The sequence below is a fragment of the Piliocolobus tephrosceles genome, chromosome 2 (genome assembly GCF_002776525.5).
Source record: "Piliocolobus tephrosceles isolate RC106 chromosome 2, ASM277652v3, whole genome shotgun sequence".
NCBI classification, from domain to species: Eukaryota; Metazoa; Chordata; class Mammalia; order Primates; family Cercopithecidae; genus Piliocolobus; species Piliocolobus tephrosceles.
In genome coordinates, this window is record NC_045435.1 from 48,921,828 (window position 1) to 48,945,323 (window position 23,496).

General features: G+C 45.7%; 2 protein-coding genes across 2 annotated transcripts in view; one reads left to right on the forward strand and one right to left on the reverse strand.

The window, feature by feature from the left end:
• The window catches only part of SYN2 (synapsin II), a 181,047-nt gene that overhangs the window by 14,621 nt on the left and 142,930 nt on the right, over positions 1 to 23,496 (reverse strand). The window contains exons 6-10 of the mRNA XM_023218414.2: positions 14,743 to 14,805; positions 14,197 to 14,339; positions 9,367 to 9,441; positions 8,195 to 8,297; positions 6,770 to 6,919 (exon numbers count right to left, since the gene is read on the reverse strand). Of these exons, the coding sequence (XP_023074182.1) occupies positions 6,770 to 6,919; positions 8,195 to 8,297; positions 9,367 to 9,441; positions 14,197 to 14,339; positions 14,743 to 14,805 (534 nt within the window). The remainder of the gene's footprint in view (positions 1 to 6,769; positions 6,920 to 8,194; positions 8,298 to 9,366; positions 9,442 to 14,196; positions 14,340 to 14,742; positions 14,806 to 23,496) is intronic.
• Positions 16,179 to 22,396, forward strand: TIMP4 (TIMP metallopeptidase inhibitor 4). The gene is made up of 5 exons (XM_023218415.1): positions 16,179 to 16,827; positions 18,038 to 18,135; positions 18,574 to 18,688; positions 21,002 to 21,126; positions 21,756 to 22,396. Exons 1-5 carry the CDS (start codon positions 16,689 to 16,691, stop codon positions 21,951 to 21,953), a joined length of 675 nt encoding a protein of 224 aa, XP_023074183.1. The 5' UTR covers positions 16,179 to 16,688; the 3' UTR covers positions 21,954 to 22,396.

Genomic DNA, 23,496 nt, shown 5'->3' on the forward strand with positions numbered 1-23,496 from the left:
TCCTCTGAGCACATTCTGATTGGAGTTAGAGTTTGTCCTTGTTATACTGCAACCCTCAGACTAGAAACATTTCGGATGTGCTCTGATCAGCTCAGGGTAGGAGAAGAGGCTCATCTTCATTCTGGACACCAAATGTATATGAATGCTTCCAAAGGCTGAGTCTTAGAATCATTCCCCATGGGTCTAATCCACCAGTCAAATGGGAAGCCAGCTCTGTGGCATAACTGAGGGACACTGAAGAGAGAACAGTTCCCATCTCAGTCCGTCAGTGTCTGAAATTCCTGCATGAGCAATTCAGCCTTCTGGCTCTGGAGAATTTTACAGGAAAATAAAAAAAGTGGAACCAGTATAATGAGAAATGAAAAAAACATTAGCCACATGAAGGAGAAGACCAGATGCCATCTCTACTGGCATGGCCTGAAAGCTCTGTCCCCCTGAAGTTCTCTCCCTGGTTCCTGGGAGTCTGAAGAGCAGCCCACACCTCACCAGAGCCCTAGGACGCAAGGCCCAGCTCAGATCCTAGACAAGAGACCCCAAAAGTCAGTGAATGTGTCGGAGGGGTGGTGGGAAGGCAGTGGTACAGGGAAGACACTCTGTAGGTATAGAGCCTAGAGGCTTTGGCCGTCAATGGCCACCAGGTGTCACTGCCACCTCGAGAACAGTCTCTCTCAAGCATTTCAGAGTCCACGTACAGAGACAGAGGGTCAGTAGCTGCCGCTGACCGTCACAGCAGCCCACAAGCTGGCAGTCCGGCCAGGCTGAGGCCAAGCTGTCATCAACCAGATCAGGCTTTGCCACTCACCTCCCTGCTCTTGGTGACATGGCCAGTGCTTCTTATGCCCCTTCCCCTATTCCTTTGAAATGTGTGCAGCAGCTGGTTCAGGCCCACCCCCATGTCTTTGCTCTTTGCTTTCTATAATTAATTCATCCCAGGCTAGGGAGCTGGCTGGTAACAAGGTAAGGTGTGCCCTCTAATCACCATCCTCACCCCTAAGTCCCAGCTCCCTGTCCCCACTTTAGGTGTTCCTCTGGAATCAAATAAATGAAAGCACTAATGGTAGAGCTAAGGGCAAGGATAGAGAAGGAGAAAGACAGAAGGGTAGACAAGCAGCTAGCCACAAGTCTGTCCTGGTCTTGGTCTAGAATTCTGGGCAGGAGCAGCTCCTAGGGCTTATGACTCAGACCAGAGGCTCTTTCAGCCTGAGCTTCCACAGCCACAGAAGAAAGAGGCCAGCAAGAGGCGCCTATGAGGAATGGTGACAATGCCTGTGAGCAAGTTAGTGACAACACCTAAGGGCTCAGCTGGCCATGTAAAGTCCTGGCTGGGATGCAGGTAATGTTCCTTGGTTCACATCCTTTCCACTTGCACACTACCAAGATCATCCATAGGACCTGACATCAATCCAATAGGCTGATAGGGCTGTTAAAGATGCCTATTCCAAATGATGAACTCACTCAACAAATATGTATTACAATGGCACATCAAAGGGAGTGGGGTAGGAGCGGTTTGCTTGGTGGGAAGAGTATTTTATCAACGTCATTTGTATAGAATTGCTATCATATGTTGATAATAAAAAGCAGGCCAACTTAGTTATTTTAAAAATTTTCTATAGTCAACTGCTTGCACCTGGGCAAACCACTCTCACCTGCCTCCCCTTGGTATACCCTTGATGTATTAAATGGCTACTAGGTGCTAGATACTGTTGCCCTAGAGATATAGCCATAAACAAGTCTGTACTCTTGAGAACCTTACATTTTAGTAGAAGAGACAATGAAATAGACAAGAATAATCTCAACTGGTAGTAAGCATTATGCAGAAAAGTAAAGAAGGGAGAGGTGGTAGCCAGTGATTAGGTGGCAGCTTTGGATTGGATAGTTGAGGAAGTATCAGTTATACTGTTAAGGAAAAGCCAGTTATCGCCGGGCACAGTGGCTCATGCCTGTAATCCCAGCTCTTTGGGAGGCCAAGGCAGGTGGATCATGAGGTCAGGAGATCGAGACCATCTTGGCCAACATGGTGAAATCCCATCTCTACTAAAATACAAAAAATTAGCCGGGCGTGGTGGCACGTGCCTGTAGTCCCAACTACTTGGGAGGCTGAGGCAGGGGAATCGCTTGAACCCGGGAGGCGGAGGTTGCACTGAGCTGAGATGCGCCACTGCACTCCAGCCTGGCGACAGAGCGAGACTCCGTCTCAAAAAAATGCAAAACTAAGAGGGAAGAGCATTTCAGAGAGAGAGCACAGCCTAATACAAAGGTCCTTACCAGTGTGGCTAGGGCACAGTGAGCAATAGTTAGGATAGTACAAGGGCAAAGAGGCAGGTAGGGGCCTACATAAATTGCTTGGGAAAAACAGTGTTGTGGGGACAAGATTAAGAGGAAAAACTAGAGTTTTGTGTTATGTTTAGGATGCCCTTAAGATATGCAAGTAAGGATGTCAACCAAGAATTAGAAATGTGAGTCTGGAGTTTGAAGGGGTGGTCAGGGCAGGAGATAGATACAGGCTGGCCAAGACCACCAACAAATATATACATTGACCAAGTTCTGGGGCACTGATGTTTAGACACTCAACAGAAGTGGAAGAATCAGCAAAGGAGGCCAAGAAGGGGAAGCCCAATGATGTAGAATGAAAACCAAGCAAGGGTGGGATCTCAGGGGCCTAGAAAATAGTGTTTAGAGGAGGGAGTAGTCAACTGCATCAAATGCTACTGAAAAGTCTGAAAGATTAGAACAAAAGTGACCACTGGACTCAGTGACATGGAGATGACTTTTTTTTTTGAGACAGAGTCTCGCCTCTGTCACCCAGGTGCAGTGGCACGATCTCAGCTCACTGCAATCTCCACTTCTCGGGTTCAAGTGATTCTCCTGCCTCAGCCTCCCAAGTAGCTGGGATTACAGGCACCCGCCACCACACCCAGCTAATTTTTGTACTTTTAGTAGAGATGGGGTTTCACCATGTTGGCCAGGCTAGTCTTGAACTCCTGACCTTGTGATCCGCCTGCCTTGGCCTCCCAAAGTGCTGGGATTACAGGCGTGAGTCATGGCACCTGGCCTCATGGAGGTGACTTTGACAAGGGCAATTTCAGTGGGATGGTGGGAGTGGGATGCTGACTAGAGAGGACAGGAGAGAAAATGTGGTAAAAGGGAGACGGTGGCTAAAACAATTTTCCAATAATCTTTTGGAAAAAGAGAAATTGATGGTGGAGCAGAGAGAAGACACTTGAAAACAAAAAGGAGATAGAATTTAGGTCACAAGTGGAGGGTGAGCCTTAGAGCAGATTCATGTGGGTGGAGGTGCAGATAAGTGGGTGGATGTGATAGCAGGGACACGAAGGTAATCTAGCTTGACAGTTCCATAGTCCTGGACTTATGATGGCTGAAATGTCTGCTCAAATGTAACCAATGAAAATGTGCTATTATCTAGAGAAAACTGGAGGTGGGAATATGACCAGTATAGTCATGGCTTTAAGCTCGAGTTGTGGAGTTTTGACAACTGTGGCTGACTGTTGGATGTCTTCTGCCTTCTGGGTGGCCTGAGGTCAAGGCACAAGGCTCAGGAGGAAGCTCACAGAGGTTACCAGAAGATACCATTGGAGAAATGATGACCTCTGAATTCACTCATTATTTCAATTTAGAATATAAACGTTTTGGGCAGCAACTTTAAGTCCTAAGGCTATTAACTAATTTTAAGCGCACACTCTGCATTTCCATGTTAGTCAACGGAAATGCAGATCAATACGGCATAGTTCTTGCCCACAGGGGCTGAAAGTATTTGAGAAACATTTGCTATACTAACTTAATCATGTGTATAGTAAAGAATTTGGCTTTGCCCTAAGAGAATTCTGGCCTTTGTCTTTGGCTCCTCGGAAGTAACCTCTACACTCCTGGAGTTTCTGGAGTGATAGGAGTGTCTCTTGTCACTCACAGTAGGTCCCTCAGGCCACATGGTATTATCCTGACCTCCAAGGAGGGAGGAGCCAGAGGCTGAGTTCAACCAGGTGATCAATCAGTCATGCCTACATGATGAAGCCCCAATAAAAACCGTGAACACTGAAGCTTAGAGGAGCTTTCTCAGTTGTTAATACTCTATGCATATTGTCACATATCAAAGCCAGGAGGGGAATAAGTCCTAACTAATGTAAGTTTTGTGTTTGAAACCCTCCCAAATTCTGCTCTACACATCTTCCTTTGGCTTAGTTTTGACCTGTATCCTTTCTCCATAATATACTGTAACTGTGAGTATAATAGCTTTCAGTGAGTTCTGAGTTCTTCCAGAGAACTGTCAAACCTGAGAGTGGTTTTAGGAACTTCCTGAACTTTCAGGTGATGTTAGGAGTGAGGGTCTTATGGAGACTTTGCAGGTTGGCTAACTTCAGACTTTGCAGTTTGGCTAACTCCAGGTATTATGTGGCGTTAGAATTGAAAGGGATCTAGACATCATCTAATTCAACTCCATTTTATAGGTGAGGACACAGAGGTCTAGAGACAGGAAGTGACTTGGCCAAGGTCACATAATGTTACAGCAGAGTGAGGATTAGCCCTTGTGTGTCCTGACTCCCAGCATGGTAAGCATTCCACAATATCCTTTGGATATGAATATAAGGCTGAGCAAAAAAAGCTTATCCTTGAGTCAAACTGACTTTGCTACAAGGAATTTCTGAAAGAGATGCTATATTTAGGGAGCTTATTCCTTGCTATGTTTTCTGCCTTGACGCTGACATATTGTAGATTTCTCTTACAAAATGTTTAGGCTACAACATTTAATGTTTATAAAATAAGGGGCTTATACCAAAGAAGGGCTAATGCTTTTTGTGGGGTAGAGAATTTTGTTCTGTAAATTACTCTTTGCTTCTTAACTTTTATACTTTAGATACCATTTTGTATAATATGGATTGTCTTGCTACAAGGGATCTTAGTGTGTTCAACCTTTAATTTTAGACACAAAGATGCTGAGGCACAGAAATGGGAAGAAACCTACCCAAGGTCACCTGGTAAGCAGTGGCAAGGACAGGGCTACATGCAGGTCTCCTGACTCTTAGCATGGCCTTCATTTTAGTTCAGAAAGACTTTCCTTGTAGAGGGTCATGAAAGTTTACACATTTTGTAAGTACTTAAGGGCCCTTCACAGAATCCCAGAGCAGCCCATTCTGTCTGGGTAATGTCAGGTTCTCTTACCCTGTCATAAATTCTTTAAGATACTACCAGATGTTCTCTGTTTTTCTCAGTATTAAAGGGAAGAAGGGACTACTTGTCACTCTTCTGCTATAGCAGGGACAAGCAGTAATCTGGTTTGCAGATTCTCTCTCATTATCTAGTGTGGACTAAAGGGCAGAACTAGGATTCATATATCTTGATTCCATCACATTTACAAAATCATAAAATCTCACCATAGGCCTGATTTTTTTAACCATAAAAATCTTTTTATCATCTCTAGTTAAATATAGTAATTAAATAGTGGGTTTGTATCTCTAACAGGCAATTAACTTTTGTTTTCCTAGTTACCCTACTGTGATTCTCTAGTAAAGTAACTAAAACACTCATAAGAGCTAATATATAACAACATACCATCACACAGGGCTATTCTCAACTCAGATACCCAGAAAGAGTCAGGGTCCACATTTATTAGCCCAGAAGTTCCCATTTATCAGGATTAGTGAAGATGGAAGTATTCTACTCAAAGAGATTTTCAAAGCATAAAAGGTCTCTAGATATCAGTGGGGAAACTTGAGATCCAGAGAGGGAACTGACTTATCAATTGTTACACTGTTTTATGTGCTGGTCACAAAGCTAATAAATGAAGAGTCTAGGATTCAAATTTGGGTAGTTCTCACTTCAAAGCCCACACTCTGAATCACTATTCTATTCTACCTCCCTAACTGTTTAAAGTTGGATTTTGAAGGAAAGCTATCTGAGAGAATTCTCATTTATAAATAATAAAACTTGAGCCCAAGAAAGGCTAGTCATTTCCCCACAAACTTACACAGCTATTTAGAGGAAGAGCTAGACTTAAGATTCAGTTTTTGATTCATTGTCCCAAATTCTTAACATTTCATAGTATAAACATTTAGTGGAGTTGGGGATACTTTTGAAAGATGAGATCCCTCTTGCATGGGAATAAAGACCTTTCCCTGCCACAGGGTCTGATGTTCCACAAAACTTCAGTGTGGATTTCCCACTAGACCCGCAGCTCGAATGCTGTTGCCATGAGTGTGATTGGCCAACTGAAGAAGGCCACTTCTCTCTTAGGAAAGAAAGATTTCTAATTTGAGTTTTGCTTTGTCACTCTCTCCCAGAATGAGGGACCTGATTCTCCCCTTTCCAGACCAGCTTATTTCTCAGAAAGAGCCTTCCTTATTTACAAAGATAGCAGGCTCGACACAGTGAAGCAGTGAACAGATGTGTAAGTAAGTGATGTGACCCAGCTCTTCCTCAAATACCTCTCAGTTTTAAAATGGGAGCATCCTGAGTCCCAGGTGAAACTGGCTCTGGTTCCCTGGAGACTTCAGGTTCAGAGGAAAGAGATCCAGTGCTCCTCTGGTTAATTATATAATTGATATTGCAGATTGCTGAGAAGGCCCCTATAAAGGGTGGTGAAAAATAATCAGGCCTCCAGGGGAAAGGGAAGGGAAGGAAGAGGGAGATGTCTTCTTAGATCCCATTTAGGCCTGTGGGCATCTGGCCTGTACTCCATTCTTTAGGCCACCAACATCTAGAGCAGTGGGCTTGGGAATGGTTCTTGGCTCTGCTATGTCTCTTCCTAGCTGCTTACCTGTGGCTGCTGGGTTGTTAGGGGTCTCTGAGGAGACAGGGCAGGAGTCCTGGACAGTAGCTGGTTCATCTTGCTGATAACTAGTTCGGTGATGAGTTGCCTGTCCTCCACCTGATGTTCCCCAATCAGTGGCATGCTACAGTCCATGACCTGGTGGGAGACGTGTCCCAGGTGAGGAAAGGGGTCTGGAAACATAAAAGGCCTGGTACAATCTTTCAGAATGGGTAGGAATTAAGCCAGCAGAGATGGACTGGAGATGAAGCAGGAGTTCTTGTCTTCAGCTGGAAGTATGATCATTTGCAGAAATAGGATCTTTGTCACTTCCTTCTACAAACCTTTGCCTCAGGTCTTTTCCCCAGGCTTTACCCATGCCAGGGCTCAGTGAGACCACAAATTGCTGAATGAAGGTAGCCAGAAGAGGTAGAAAGCAAGGAGAGGGTCGAGCCTCAGGGCGCAAAAGTTTGCAGGCAGGGAGCAGGTAGATGTGAAAGGCATCCCCTTAAATCTCTGATTAGGAGCATGCGCTTTTCATCTCTATTACTTTTCACCCACAGAATCTCTGTCTCCAAGCATGCTCTGCTCACTAAATGACCAGGTTCATCCCTCTGTACCTGAACTGGGATGCCCTCCCTTCTCACCACCAATCCTGGTTCTTCCTGTACCTCAAGGCTCAGATCAGTGTTTTCATCCTTTAGGAAGTGTCTGCCTCACAGACTCCATAGTCCAACTTTCTCAATTATGGGTGAGAAAACAGAGGTCCACCTAGTAAGGAGAGGTGTAACCATTCAGAAGGTTACAGACCATGCAGGAAATGAGAGAGATTCTGAATTTGAAGCCTACTTTGGGCTCCTGACACCAATATCCTGGAAATACCACCAAACTCTTAGCAAGGAGTCTTTCCTGCTCCCAGCCAGATTGGGTAGGAATGTGTGGAAGGATTCATACTGCCACTGGCTTTCCTTTAAAACAGGAAAAGGGAGTCAGCAAAGTTGTGTTAGAGGACCAGGCAGAGTAGTGTCTCCAAGGCTCAGAGAGATGCTAAGAAGAATGTCCTGCATCTGGTGCCCGGTTGAGACACTGATTCACTCTGTGGTCTTGGGAACATGTTCATGGTGTTAGGCCTCAGTTTCCTCACCTGTGAAATGAGCAGGTTGGACAGAATGACTCCCAAGGGTGGCTTTCTGAGACAGAGAATGGTAACATCACTACAGCCTTCCCAGAGGAATGGCTAGTATCCCAGGAACCCATATCCAACATCTTTTACCCCTGGTGTGGATCAGCCTAGCAGGTTGGAAACAATAGCTACCCACTGATCTTGCTGGAGCATTTCCATGGTTCAGGAGACCCTAAATTAAAGGCAGTCTGAGCTGCCCACATAGTTCTTAAGCCTTGGGAGTTATCTCTTACTGCTTGGTCCAGACTTACCTCAAAAATGTAGTCTTTCCCATCTTTGCCATGTACAGCTTTGACGGCACAGATGTCCAGGCCGCCAAACATCTCAGAGCAGGTGTCCACCCACAGTTTGTACCTGGAGGTGATGGGGAGGTGTCCTGAAGCTGGGGCAATTCGCTCACCACAAAGCTTGCTTGCCGGTCAGGCTCTCCTTGCTGCCTCCATCTCTCCCACCTCCCATCCCCACTGCTCCCTCCATCTACGTGCATCAAGCACATACCCTTATTTACAGTGCCCTCCTCCATCTGCTTTCCAGATCCTACCCATTTTTGCAGACCCAAAGCAGTTCTCACCACCTCTAGAAGGCCTCCTTGGCTATTCCAGCCCATGCCAATTACTCCTTCCTTGGAGCTTCTATGGTATGTACAGTCATCTTTTCCCATAGGCTGTTAGAAGAAGCCATGCTACTTCTTGACCACTTGCTGCTTAGAAACTTCTTCCACCAGATACTCTAGGTCATCATCCCTAAATTCTGCCTTCCATAAATCCCTAGGGCATGGACACAATGCGGCCAAATTCTTTGCTATGGAGTGGCACGTGTGACCTTTGCTTCAGTTCCCAGCAAGTTTCTTATTTCCATCTGAGACCTGTTAGCCTGGCCTTCACCATCCATATTTTTATGAGCATTTTGGTCACAACCACTTAACCAGTCTCTAAGAAGTTCTGAACTTTCCCTCAGCTTCCTATCTTCTTCTGAGCCCTTCAACTCTTCCAACCTCTGCCCGTTACCCAGTTCCAAAGCCAATTCCACATTTTCAGGTATCTTTATAGCAACACCTCACTCCTTGATTAGTCTGTTTTGTGTTGCTATAAAGGAATACTTGAGGCTAGGTAACTATAAAAAAAAAGGTTTATTTTGGCTCATGGTTCTGCAGACTGTACAAAAAGCATGGTGCCAGCATCTGCTCCTGGTGAGGCCTCAGGAGGCTTTTACCTATGGTATGGCAGTCTTTATCTCTATCATCTGTCTTTATCATCATTCCTGCCTGATCTTGTTAAATGGGATACTTGGGCCTTTTGTAAAACGTTTTATCTGTCCTGTTTGCTTCGTGACTCCCTTTGGACAGAGCTTAATTCCTAAACTTCTTCATCTAAGGAAGTCTCCCTCTCACTGGGCTGGAAACTGGACTCCTTCTCTCACTCACCTGTCTGACATGGCAATCTGCTCCAGCATTGCAGAGCCAGTGTTCGTCTTCCAGTTCCCTGAGATCGATGTCCTCCTGCAACAACATCCCACCAGGATAGGACAGGCAGTGAGCCACACCAGCAAGAGGAGGGCATGAAACTTTCCAGAATTTTAGCTCTCTGTTGCTTTCCACATCTGCTTCTCCCACAAATAGCCCAGAGGTCTGTCTGCTGAGCCCAGAGCCTGGGTGCCTCTGCCAAATCCCCACCTGCAATACCCTCCTCCTCTCTACAAGGGTCTTGCCCAGACAGCTCTGGCTCCACAGAGCCTTCCCTGATCTCTCAACTGGATGACCTCTTACTGTCCTTAGAACTCCTACAGGACTTTGCTTCTGCCTGATTTTCAAACTTAAATCTACTTTTTATTTTATTTGATCTGAGTCTTAAGTTCAGATTTTTCCACAAGCCTGAAAACCACTTGAAGGTATATATCATGTCTTGTGTTCCCAGAAGCCTACCCATTCAGTATCTGTACTGACTCAATATATACAAACTGAATACCATTGATCCTGAGAACTCCTGCAGGGTTCTTTATCAATATCTCTGAATGTCTTCCTTACTGGCTCACTCATTCATTCGGTGTTAATTTCTGAAGGCCACTATAATACTAGCAACGTGACTCTGGGCAAGTCAATTAACTTGGGCAAGTTAATTAATTTCAGGGTTAAGTTGCCTTGTCTGTCAAATGGAGCCGGTGGCATCAAGCCATCAGCCTCTTCTCTGCTGTGCCCACGGCACCCTCCATCCATGAATATGTGTCAGCGTCAACTAGTCTTAGACTAAACAGGAGGTGGATTACTTGGTTTCTGGTTCTGGATTTGCTCTTGATGGGCTGGATGACCTTCATAGAGTCATTTCGCCCCTCTGAGCCTGTTATCTGTTAACACGGGGCTGTCAGAAAGACGAACTGATACAGGTTTAAATTAACTATGAACACCCAAAATATGTCTTTTTAATTATTAGCCTTCACCCGGACACAGTCAAGAGGAAGGAGATGGCCTAAGGGACAGAACAGTCCTGCTTACATTGTTGACAGAGCCCTTCCTGTGCTGCCCTTATCATTCAGTACTGTTAGAGAGTGGTCTCCCCAGAGATCTGATTTCAGACACTGAAGAACCTAGATATATGGCTCATTTTTCAGAACCACGAGGTGGCCCCATGAGTTAACGAACGGGGTCACAACAGTCCTTAAGCTTGAACAGTACTGACTGCTTTCCAAGGTGACTCCTCACCAAACCCCTCATTTCAAACCCCCTATTGTGAGTAGGCTGAAATTCTTGCCCCTGCTTGAGAGATAAGAAAAATAAGACTCAGAAAGGTTAGAGGACTTGTCTGAGATTATATATAGTCCAAATAGGTATGAGATAAAAGTCCAGGAATCTTGGTTTCCTCACATGACATGCTTTTCCCTACACTCCACTACCTAATTCAGGAAAGGCAAAGAAACAAACTACTGAGTGGCTGGCAAAACCTGAGTAGAAACACGAAGACAGAATCATAATAAAAATAACTCTTTCTTCTTAACATTTGCGGTTTACAAATGTGTCCCTGTGACCAGACTGCTCAAGGCAGGGGCAGAGAGTCACTCACTTCCATGTCCCCAGCACAGAGCCATAGCACATAAGAGAGTCTCACAAACTTTGGATTTGTACACTGACTCCCACGATTTTCAGGTTGCATATCCAACTCAACCTGAGCCAAAATTCATTTTACCATTCTATCTGTAGGTGTTAACTTTCTTCCCACGATGTTTCCTTGGTTTATCAGGATATTCCTACTGCCCTGATGCATAACACAATGTGAAACACTGTTTCATCTATAGGCTTATTTATTTCATTAGTAGTAATATTAATAATTTTCATAATCTGAGAAGGCTCCACTTCAAAACGAGAAGTCTCAGTAGTAGAAACTTTCAATCACAAATTTTGAATGACTTCATGGCTGCCCATCACCATACCATATATTTGAAGGACTCACTTACATAAACGCTTAAAATAAGAAAGTTAGGGCCGGATGTGATGGTTCATGCCTGTAATCCCAGCACTTTGGGAGGCCAAGGCAGGCAGATTATGAAGTCAGGAGATCGAGACCATCCTGGTCAACATGGTGAAACCCCGTCTCTACTAAAATACAAAAAATCAGCCAGGTGTGGTGGCGGGTGCCTGTAGTCCCAGCTACTCAGGAGGCTGAGGCAGGGGAATCGCTTGAACCAGGGAGGTGGAGGTTTTAGTGAGCTGAGATCGTACCACTGCATTCCAGCCTGGTGACAGAACGAGACTCTGTCTCAAAAAAAAGGAAGACGCTGAACCCTATATAATTGGTTTCAAGCCAGTCCTATAACCGCTATGACTTTTTCAACATTTTAAATACTAGAAAAAACATTATATAACCCTGTTGAAGTTAATTTATAGGTTAAAATCCTTTTTGAGTGGATAATAACAACATCCTTACATTTGCATGGCACTTTAAACTTTGCAAAGCTCCCCAACACTTCACAGTGTTCTCTAACAATGGGATGCAAGGCATAGATCCATACAGGCTACCTGAGGCATGTGGGAGCAGAGGGGACACTGAGAGGCCATTCTCTAGACCCAAAAATCATCTGACCTCCACAGCTGACCCACATTATTGCCTACCACAGATGGAGGCAGGAATGGTACCTTCTTCACACCAAAGTGTCTGTCTCTGGATCTCCACGGAGATTGCTGGGGTAGACGGAAAGAATCCCAAGCCTGATCTTGGCTACTGCTAAGTCAATTCCTTCTTCTGAGAGCAGGAATATAGCCACAAGTTTGGGGAAGAAGTGTGGTGAAGAGAAGCTAAGAGGGCCTAAACATTTCTCGTTGCACACAAAAAAGTAAGTAAATGTTATCTAAAGTTTCTCTGGTCACCCACCCTTCATCAATGTTTTGGAATTCTCTTTTTTTATGCTTCATTTTAAGTTGTTTCTTGAAACCCTAACGTTTAAAAATTAGGTGTCTTCTTTTAAGGATCAAGATACTTTTACTCCACTGTTATCATTAATGTTTTGTATTTATTTAGGGGATTTTAAAATTATAGGATAGATAATCTGCTTTCCTAGGTGCCTAAACATATATATGTATTTTTTGCTTCTTTTAGCAAGTTTTTATAATGGTTTTTAAATTATTGTGTCTTAGATTGTGCATATTTCTTTTCTTTTTTTGAGACTGGCCGGAGTGGTGCAATCACAGCTCACTGCAGCCTTGACCTCCCAGGCTCAAGTGATCCTTCTACCTCAGACTCCCAAGTAGCTGGGACTACAGGCAAGCACCACCACACCCAGCTAATTTTTGTATCTTTTGTAGATAATGGGGTCTTACCATGTTGCCCAGGTTGGTCTAGAACTCCTAGGCTCAAGCAATCTGCCTGCCTTGGCCTCCCAAAGTGCTGGGATTACAGATGTGACCCACCACACCTGGCCACATTGTGCGTCTTTCTAAAGCAATCCTAAATCTTTTCTGGAAGCAAGAAGACTATAAATATAAAGTTGTAAACTAAAAAAGTACAAATCTTGACAATAAAGGTAAAATAAACTCTATGCCTCAGTTTTCCACAAGGGTTCTTCCCTGAATACTTATTGGTGCTTATTAATGTTCCTGCTGCTATACAAGGTAGTGGAGATGCAGAGATGATTCTATCATTCTTGCCCACAAGGAGCTCAGAGTCTGGAGGAGGAGGGTGACACAAAACACATGTGTGGCAAGTGCTAACCAGGAGGTGTGTGAAGAGGGGTGGTATGGGACAGGAGTGCAAGGAGGGGGCCTAAGTCACTCTAGGGGTGGGGAGTGTAAGTAGTGAAAAGGTAGGTAAGAGAAGAAAAACAGACACAGGTGGGGAAGGGAAAGGGAACGCTGCTCAACCTTGAAGTCTGCTAAAGTCCCAAGTGACCAAGATCAAATCTATATATTAATAATGTTCTTTCTTTGTAAAGAAAACACCATTGTAAACTTTTTTAGTGGGAGATTAATATTTCCAAAATTGTAATTATAAGCCACTTTCATTTTATGCATATTATGGAAAGTCAGGTAGTTTTGAAATCTTTTCCTTTACTAAATTCTAATGAAGGAAATTTTTAACTTTCCATCCTGGCAAATGGACACAGTTATAGAGAAGTCATGCACTGGGCTTTTAATGTCTGTAGCATTTTTAGTGTTGGGTATTTACATCAGGAACTTTTTAACTTCGAGCTGTGGCAGTCTGGGGAAGCCTATGGATTCCTTCCAATGAACACAATATCTAAGATGTGTAACCATATAAGACAGAGTACATGGGATCCCAGAGCTACCCAATTAGAGTTATCAAAAATATTAAACAAATCTGTGATTAGCAAAATATGTGTTACTTTCTGAATAACAGGAGGCAGTGGCAAGTCTAACAACTACCATGATTTTAAAGTAGGAATGAGAATAATCCATAGAGATATCTGTCTCAATTATAGTAAGATATAAGAATATCAGTAATCGCCTTTAGTGACAAACTCCTATGTACAGATAACTACTGTAGTCTGTTGTCTCTGTTCAAAATGAAGAGAAAGCTAAATTTCCCTTAGAGGCAAGTGAAAATGAATATTAATGTATTTTCTCATCTTAGTTCACAGACCCCTCCTCTGACTTAAAAGGAACCCAGGTAAAAAATCTCTGACTTAAGTGGCACCCTCTCTCTGTTATCTGCCTATGGGCCATAAGAGGTTAAACTGAGAGTTGGTTGCAATGTGGAGGCTCAGATTTTCCACTGTGGTTGAGGAGAAAGCATACCCCACTCTTACTTACATGTAAGCCTTGTAGTTGTTGCCGATCTTCTGGACCCGGATGTCATACTTGGAGTCAATGAAAGGCTCTGCAGTGGCATAGGTCTGGGTAAGAGCCACCACACTGGCGATGTCCTGGAAGTCGTAGTGGTTTTCCACTTTGACCTAATGTTGGAGCAAGGCAGAAAGGGGGAAAGGGAGACACACACATACACACACTGAGAAGTCACAAGGGCCCTGAGCCTCCAAACCCACGAATATGTATCCGATCCAGACACTAATCTGGGTGCCACATCTTCCCAGGAGGCCCTTTTTCCCTAGCTTCCCTTCCCAGAACTCAGGGGCCACACTTGCTGCAAAGGACCCAGAGGACCAAGCAGGTGGCTTGCATTCTGCTTACTGAAAGAGGTCTGGTTGGGTGACACTCATGGCTTTAGAGGTGGCAAATCATCTTCTCTTTGGAAAGAATTCATCAGTGACAGAGGGAGAAGAGCAGTTCACAAATGGGCGCTCTGAAAACTGCCCTTCTTGGTTCAACCCTGAAGCATAGCAGGCCTCTCTGCCTCACCTTGCCCATGCCTGAGTGAGCGTGGCCAATCTTCACCACCACAGGGAACGTGGGCAGTGTCAGCTGAAATCAGAAAAGAAAGGAATAAACTGTCAGAGTGTGCCCATCTCTCTGTGGAATCCTACAAATACTTTTCTTGGGAATGCCCTTGGGAGGGTTCTTTAAAGAAAGAACTAGTCCAATCTACTTGCTTTACTGATTAAAAAACTGAGACCCATGGAATGACAGTGACTTTCCAGGGTCACACAGCATATTACTGGCAGTGCTACAGGAACCCTGTTCTCTTATTTGGTACACCCTACATCTTTAAAACGTATCCTTTGAAAGAAATAATGTTGACCCTGATGAAAAGTCAGACTCCTATGGGAACTAAGATTTGAACAGATACTGGGGGTATCTGGTCTGATGATTTCAGCATTCTTGGTTGAGGCCAGTCAAGGCTGGAAAACAGAACGTCAAAGGGCTTTAGAAATCACATAGTTCAACTCTACTTTATGGAGAAAAAACTGACGCCCAGAGAGGCAAAAGTCACAAAGCTATTGTGACAGTCAGAATTGGAATCCAGCCTCCCACTATTCAGTCCAGCACCACGTAGAAACATCCCACAGCAATAATCCCATGGAGATTTGGGATTTGGAGGCTTGGAACACTACGCTCAAACAGCAGACAAGGCTCTGGTCACAGTCACCAAGTCCCCTGCTTCTTTGTTTTCTCTTTTTCTTTTCTTTTTTTCTTTTTTTGAGATGGAGTCTCACTCTGTCGCCCAGACTGGAGTGCAGTGGCACAATCTCAGCTGACTGCAACCTCCGCCTCCTGGGTTCAAGCCATTCTCTTGCCTCAGCCTCCTGAGTACCTGGGACTACAGGTGTAGGCCACCATGCCTGGCTAACTTTTGTATTTTCAGTAGAGATGGAGTTTCACCATGTTGGCCAGGGTGATCTCCAACTCCTGACCTCAGGTGATCAACCCGCCTTGGCCTCCCAAAGTGCTGGGATTACAGGTGTGAGCCACTGCGCCCAGTCTGCTTCTTCGTTTTCTAAGCTATCCCACCTTCTAGAACATGACAATAGTCTCCAGTGAGAAGGGACATGCAATAAAAATCAGCGTAGCCTAGGGCCTCGAGAGGGCTTTGAGGTCCAAGGTTTGCCTTAAGTAATGGGACACCTTGTGTTTTGTACCCACACCAAGAGCGCTGTCTCCAGCTATCTGGAGAGTCTGAGGCTCTGGGAGTGAGAAAGGGTTTCTAAAGCACTGGCCGCTTCTTTGACATCTCTCCCCACCCCCCAGGCAACAGAGCCAAGACACACACACCCCAACTTTCTCTGTCCTGTTCTATTACTGTTTGCTGTTGCTTTGGAGCCTCATAAATAGGGCATTGAAAGCACTTCCTGCAGCTGAAAGAAGCCCTGAGTAGCTCGTCTCATTCCCAGCGTGCAGCTCAGCAAGGGGTCCGTCCTTCTCTGTCACTGTCTCTTTTGCCTGTTGTAATTCTGTCTGCCTCTCTGGGACTCTGCCTGTCTCACTCTTTCTGGCTGTGCCTCTCCTCACTCTTGTTCTTTCTGCCTGAATCACAGCCCTCAGTCTTTCTGTCCTCATGCATTTGTCTTTGTGGCTCTTTCCGTTTTTCTGCCCTTGACACCATCCCCTCTCCCAGTGCTTTCCCTTTACTTCCAGACCGCTTCATGACTTAGGCAGGGAAACAGAGGCCAGGGCCTCTTTCCTGGCTTCCCTCTGCATCTTACTGAGTATGCAGGTCGGAAGAGCCTCGGGTCCTGCCGCTGCGGGTGGCCTAGAGCCAAAGGAAGGCGGAGCCCATCGGGGCGGGATTGGCCCTTAGGGCCACCTCATAAAGCCTGGGGCGAGGGGCACGACGGCCTTGGGAAGGAGCCCTGTTGGGGCTGTTCGGTCTGACAGACCTCACAGACTCAGTCGGGCTCTGCAGTGTCATGCCTGGGAGCCCCCGGCCCGCGCCAAGCTGGGCGCTGTTGCTGCGGCTGCTGGCGTTCCTGCGGCCCCCGGGGCTGGGCGAGGCATGCAGCTGCGCCCCGGCGCACCCTCAGCAGCACATCTGCCACTCGGCACTTGGTGAGTCCGAGGTCCGCGAGGTCCACAGCAGGGGGTGGTTGTGGGGGATTAGTATCTGGCCAGCAGTAGACCAGGAATCCAGAGGAAAAGGGAGGATCTCAAATTCGGACCAGTTGTCTCTTGCTGAGGCTGATGGGTCAGGAAGGACCAGGCGCCATAGCAACCTTGCAAGCGCAGAACCTGATTCATAAGGAAATGAAGATTGCGTCAGGGACTTCCATAGAGACGTCCCTCACTCTGGCCATACTGCAATTATGGAGTGTCACTGAACAAGGTGTCACCGGAGCTATCTGATGATTATTCTGAACTACTGGACTGGGGACAGAAAGGGGAGGGCAGAGGGCTTGCATTATAACTACCCGTGTCTGTCCAGGCCTATAACTGAGGTTGCCACCAAGCCCCTACCGCAACACACACGTTCTGTCCTTTCTTTTCCCTCTGCCTGGAATGCCCTCCTTCACACCCTTAAATTCCTGGCAGACTCCTACTCATCCTTCAAGGTCTAACTTAGGTCTCACCCCTTCTCTGCAGGCTCCCTGGCTCCTTGGTGCCGCCTCAGCATCTAACTGTCTTAGCGCTCCTACTATGCTGTGCTATTGTTCTTTACAAGTATGCCCTGCACTAGATCAAGAGCTCTGCAGGATGGGGACCCTGTCTTAATCACATCTATGGGCCTAGTGCCTAGTGCAAGGCCAGGCACAGAGGAAGAACGTCATCAACAGTTTTTGGTTATTAATGCTCAAATGGCAAGAGATGCACTACCTCAGTGCAGGGTCAGAAAATTTATGAATTCAATAAACATTTACTAATGTCAACTGTAGGCAGGCTGAGAGGCCTTAACCATAGCAATAAACTTCACACCAGCTGTCCTGAAGGGGCTTCTCCTCCCTTCTGTACTCTGACTCCTACCCTGTGCCCCACTGCACAAATGGCTATAGAGAACTAGAGCTCTCCAGACTAACTGGTTCAAAAAGGCAGAAAGAGCTTAGTGGTTATAGAACCTAATAAGCCTGAGGGGTTTGGAACTTCCAGTGACTGCAGAGGAGGCGTTTCCAGGTCCCCCTTCTCACACATCACGTTGCTCACAACCCAGTCACACCAAAACCAAGAATTGCCCTATAGACTTCTTCAGGGACCCTGGATCATCCAGACTTCAGGTGTATTGCCCCCACCAGCTGCTAAAGGTTCCCTCTTTTCTCTTCCTATGCAGTGATTCGGGCCAAAATCTCCAGTGAGAAGGTAGTTCCTGCCAGTGCAGACCCTGCTGACACTGAAAAAATGCTCCGGTATGAAATCAAACAGATAAAGGTACATGGGGGCAGGCTGGGATGTGTAGCCCCTAAGGCTGATGGAGGAAGTGGGGTCTGTGTTCTGGGAGGGCTGGTAGCTTTCAGGTGGCCTGGCTCAGTGATCCTTGGGTCTAGATGCTGAAGTGGAACTAGATGAGATTTGGAGGCAAAGCCCAGAGAATCCCAGGGATATTGCAGGGGAGGGCCTCCGCGTCCATCTGGTCCCACAGCTGCTGGTGTATGGCGCCACTAGAGGTACCTACTGGAATAAACCAAGGTTTAGGTGTTTGTTTTTTTAAGAGAGAAAATAACCCAGTAGGGACATCTGAGGACACAAAATCCTGAACTGGACTTCTGCTTAAATATTTAGGCTGAGAAATGAGAAACTTTTGCCTGTTAATATATGCAGTACACTCACTGACTCAATATTGCTTTTTTTTTTGTAACTGCCTGTCAGATGTTCAAAGGGTTTGAGAAAGTCAAGGATGTTCAGTATATCTATACACCTTTTGACTCTTCCCTCTGTGGTGTGAAACTAGAAGCCAACAGCCAGAAGCAGTACCTCTTGACTGGTAAGTTAAAGACCAGCAACTGGCCTTAATATAATAGATTCTGCCCTAGGGGAGGTAGTGAGAAAGGAGCCAGGGTCTTCCTTGGGCAGCAGGCTGAGCCAGGTGGCATTTTCTTGGGCATAAAACAGAGCTGTGTTAGTGACAGACAACCTCTGAGTTGGGAGGAGCCTTGTAACCTCCCTTTAAATGTAAGAGTTCTCATTACAGTGATCCTGGCTACTGTTTCACTATTTTAAGGACAGGTTGCTCACCCAGTATGGGGCAGCTACTTCAATTTTCAAATAGTTTAAATCAGTATCAGATTTTTGGCAAAGTCAAAATCTCCTCTCTAAAACTGCTCCTTGCAGGTCAACTCTGCCTTTTCCACAAGACCTAATAGGAGCTTGAGTCTAACATAGTTCTGTCTCTGTGAACTTGGGCCCAGGCAGGATTCCTCCATACTGAATTGGTTTGGATAGAACAGTTAAAGAATCACACAAGAATATGACTCCATAAATGAATGCAACATTAAATTATTTTGGAGTTCAGGGAACAGAACTATTTGGTAGCTGTGAACTATCAGGGAAGCTTCATTGTGTAAGTGGGATCTAAACTGGCCTGAAAACACAAAACAATATATAGAAAGAAAACAAGGGAAAGAAAAAGCACAGCTGTGGGGGCGGGAACAGGTGAAGGGATTCCACTATCTATCCACACATTCAGCAATGAATGACCACTTAGTCACTGCCATGCCTTGGCCAGGAGAGTGGAGATTCAGTAACAAGGCACAGTCCTCAAAAGAGTTCACTGTCCAGACATGGCTCTTGAGTCACAGGCACTGGAGGCTACAATGATAAGGGCTTCCCAGCTCTGAAGATGTGAAATTGTGCAGAACTGAGGAGCTCCTGGATGGGAGAGGCAGAGGCAGGACACATTACTGAGCCCTGCAGTTCCCAGGTCTGGCAGACCAGGCCCTTTCAAACTCTGTTATCCCACCTCCTTCCTAAGCTCCTATCCTCTGTGTGTCTAGCCTGCTGCCAGGCATGTAGGTAAATCAGGGGAAATGAGGAAACATGTTCTCTGCCTTCAGGGAGGTCAAGTCTAACTGAGGGTAGGGATAAATGACAAAAAACTAGTCTACGGAAAAGTTATCAATGGCACCCACGTCCTACAGGAGAAGGCACAAGCTCCTCTGCCTGGTGTTGAAAGCTCTTTGTGACCAGAACACTGCTGCCCTCTCTAGCTTTGTCTTCTGTCATTTGTCAATGTCAGTTCCCAGCCCCTCACTTTCCCAAGAGCTGAACTCAGCTACCTGCAGTTGCAGAGGGTATGCTGCCAGGCTGTGTTCCCCTGCCTCTGCACAGGATAGATGCAATGACAGGAAGCCCTCCCCCCAACCTGTCTGGCAGGTGAACTCCCAATCATCCCTTCAAGGCCCAATGCAAGCAGAGTCTCCTCTGATATACCTTCCTTGTCCCACACCCCTTTCATAGATGGAAATAGTTGTATATTCCTTTGTTCTTATACTGCATTTTGTATAGAACTGCACAATAGTGTAATTTCCCTTACTTATCTATCTACCCTACTCATTTGTAAGCTCCTTGGGAGCAGAGATCCTGTCATTTTTATATCTGTATTTCTGGTACTAGATCACAGTAGTCACTCAGTGAGTAAATGATTGAGCGACTGAGGTTCTAAAAGAGGTATGGGCTAGGTAGTCAGAGACGGCTTTGAGGTGGCACTGAAAGGGTCTTTGAAAGGTGAAAAGGAATTTCATAGGTAAAAAGGGGGAAATTTCCTATGGGGAAGTGGAAAGACTCACTAACCTAGAGCAGGAGACTGGCCTGTGCAGATACTGGGAAGGACTGGAAAGGGGGAAGGGGCCTATTATTTACTGAACATCTTCTGTGGGACCACAACTGTGCTGGGAACTTTATAGACATTCTCTCATTTAATCTGACAACTTTATAATTTTCATTTTCCAGCTGAGAGGTTATATAACTTCCTTAAGATCATTCAGCTAGTAAAAGAAAAGAAAGAGGGGGGTCCTACACAGGCTCTGACTTTAAAGACCACATTCTTCTCTCTGTACCATGCTAAACGAAAAGGCCTTCACCAGATCCCACAACTCTGCCTCATACAAATATAATCTGTTTATCTTTTTGCTAGAAAGATTATACTAGTTTTATTTTTTGGTCCCTTTATTGAGTCCCACGCCACCACTGCCACCAAAAAGTCACTGGGGAGGCTACAATTCTGGGCTCAAGAACCTGGGCCCCTGGAGCTCCAGGAGAAGAATCTTCATGCTTGACTCTCCTCCATCTCCCCTTGAAGGTCAGGTCCTCAGTGATGGAAAAGTCTTCATCCATCTGTGCAACTACATCGAGCCCTGGGAGGACCTGTCCTTGGTGCAGAGGGAAAGTCTGAATCATCACTACCATCTGAACTGTGGCTGCCAAGTAAGGGAATGTCCATTTCCTAAGTCTTTAGGGATGGGGGAAGGGTTCTGAGCCTTCATTCATGCATGAATTTATTCACTTATTAGACTATACTTGAGATCTGCCATGGATCAGGCACTGTATGAAGTTGGGGATGAGAAAGCAATATAGTCTATAGGCCCTGATCTCAAAGTACTTACACTTTGGCTGGGAAGGTGGCCATCATAGGAGGCAGAACGAGATAACTGTAATACAGCCACCCTTTAAAGGAGTCTATTCTTTGCCAGCCACTGTAATAGTAAATTTACTGTAAATGTTTAATTTAATCTCCAAAACATATTTATGAAGAATTAAGATTTCCATTTTAAGGTGAAGAAATGGAAGCTCTGGGAAGTGAAGTGACTTGCTCAAGGTCAGTGGTAGAGTAAGGACCCTCGGAGCTGTCTGACTCCAGAGATGCCACTAAGTGGCAATATTGAATACGGGGAACCTTGGGGAAGGAGAATCCAGGGGAAGATTGGGGACTAGGAAAGGCTTGATAAGACAAGGGCATTTGAGATGGGCTGGAAGGGTATGTAGGAATCTGAAAGGCAGCAAAGGAAAAAGAAGGACACCATACTCACTTTAATGTTGTGTGGCCATGACTCTAGATCACTACCTGCTATACAGTACCCTGTATCATCTCGGCCCCTAATGAGTGCCTCTGGACAGACTGGCTGTTGGAACGAAAGCTCTATGGTTACCAGGCTCAGCATTATGTCTGTATGAAGCATGTTGACGGCACCTGCAGCTGGTACCGGGGCCACCTGCCTCTCAGGAAGGAGTTTCTTGACATCATCCAGCCCTAGTAGGGACCAGTGACCATCACATCCCTTCAAGAGTCCTGAAGATCAAGCCGGTTCTCCTCCCGTGCAGAGCTTTGGCCATTACCACTTGACTTCTTGCTGCCAGCTAATAGAAGTGCCAAGTGGATGGTCTGGCCACTGTCAGGGCAGGGAAGGGGCCATGACTTTTCTGCCCTGCCCTCAGCCTGTCGCCCCTGCCTCCTAAACCCCATTAGTCTAGCCTTGTAGCTGTTACTGCAAGTGTTTCTTTTGGCTTAGTTTGTTTTCTAAAGCCAGGATTATTCTCTTTCCTCCCCAGGAAAACGTGTTTTCCTTTGTCTTAATCAATCTGGTAGGGGAGAAATGGTGAATGTCATACATATGAGATGGTATATCCTTGTGATGTACAATATCAGAAGGTGGGTTGACAGCATCATAAACAGACTGACTGGCGGGAATGAAAACAACAACATACTGTGGCTGTGTATGTGACTCTTCCCTCTGTGGTGTGAAACTAGATGCTGAAGTGGAACTAGATGAGATTTGGAGGCAAATCCTCTAGATTTGGCTGTGTATCCTCTACTTCCCCTGTCTCACCTCATCCTAATCCTCTGATACACTTTCATCTGTTTGGGGGAAGTCATTTGGGGGACACAGAAGCACTCAATGTCAGAGTTAGAATGGCCTAACCTGCCTCCCAATGCTGTTATCCCCTCTACACCATTTCTGGCAGAGGGTCCCGCCTGGTTAGCACCTCTTTGAATAAGAATGCACTTATTGTCTCAGAATAGTTACTACCTCTCCAGGTTAACTCTCCTTAACTGATGTTCATAAGGCTTCTCTTCTGTCTCTTTTAAATTACTAACATCTTCATTCCTATTTCAGAACCTTTTAAAAGCCACAAAGCCTTTTACTTACAGAGTTGAAATCCCCCTTTGTTGGCTTCTTACACCACAGAGAGGTGGTCCTCTCTTGAGGGCAAATTTCAGGATAGAGTACAAGAGAGAAATAGCACAAAGGCCCTCGAGGGGAAAGGATGGTAGGTAGGGAATATACTTGGCAACGGAGGCAATTTTTTTCCAGCGGCCAGCCCTGCTAGATTTTACAGCAGGAAAAAGCCAGTTTTGATCCCCAGAGAGCCCCCTGAACCCTTCAGCTGAGTACTCTCACCATTGTGTCTTGAGCTCCCTGAGATTCCCCAACCAAAGGACCCTTAGGGCTCCTCAGCCTCTGCAAGGCTTCCTGGCTTGCCCTGAAAGGAAAAGTCCTGATATTGGCCTCTAGGATTTATTAAGGACAAGAGCTTAAAGTGTCAGAGCTTCTCCCTGGGGAAGCTCTGGCAAAGATGACAGAGATGGTTCTTTTCAAGGCCCAAGGTTGTTTTTTGATATGTGGTCTGCTGCTAAGCAGGGTCATACACAGTGTGTCAGAAGAAGGCTCTTGATTTGCAGAAATGGTGTAAACGGAGACCCCTTTTGGCCAAGGAAGTGGGGAGGCGGGAACAAACATAATCTCTGTTCCACTTGGAATGCTTTGCAGGGAGTCTCCATTGGTGGGTTAAGCAAGA

Excerpts from the sequence above, each read along its gene's own strand:
- TIMP4 (XM_023218415.1), top strand. The coding sequence starts at position 16,689 with ATGCCTGGGAGCCCCCGGCCCGCGCCAAGCTGGGCGCTGTTGCTGCGG. Across the intron at positions 18,136-18,573 it reads ATGAAATCAAACAGATAAAG|ATGTTCAAAGGGTTTGAGAA; the intron begins GTACATGGGGGC and ends ACTGCCTGTCAG. Across the intron at positions 21,127-21,755 it reads ATCTGAACTGTGGCTGCCAA|ATCACTACCTGCTATACAGT; the intron begins GTAAGGGAATGT and ends CCATGACTCTAG.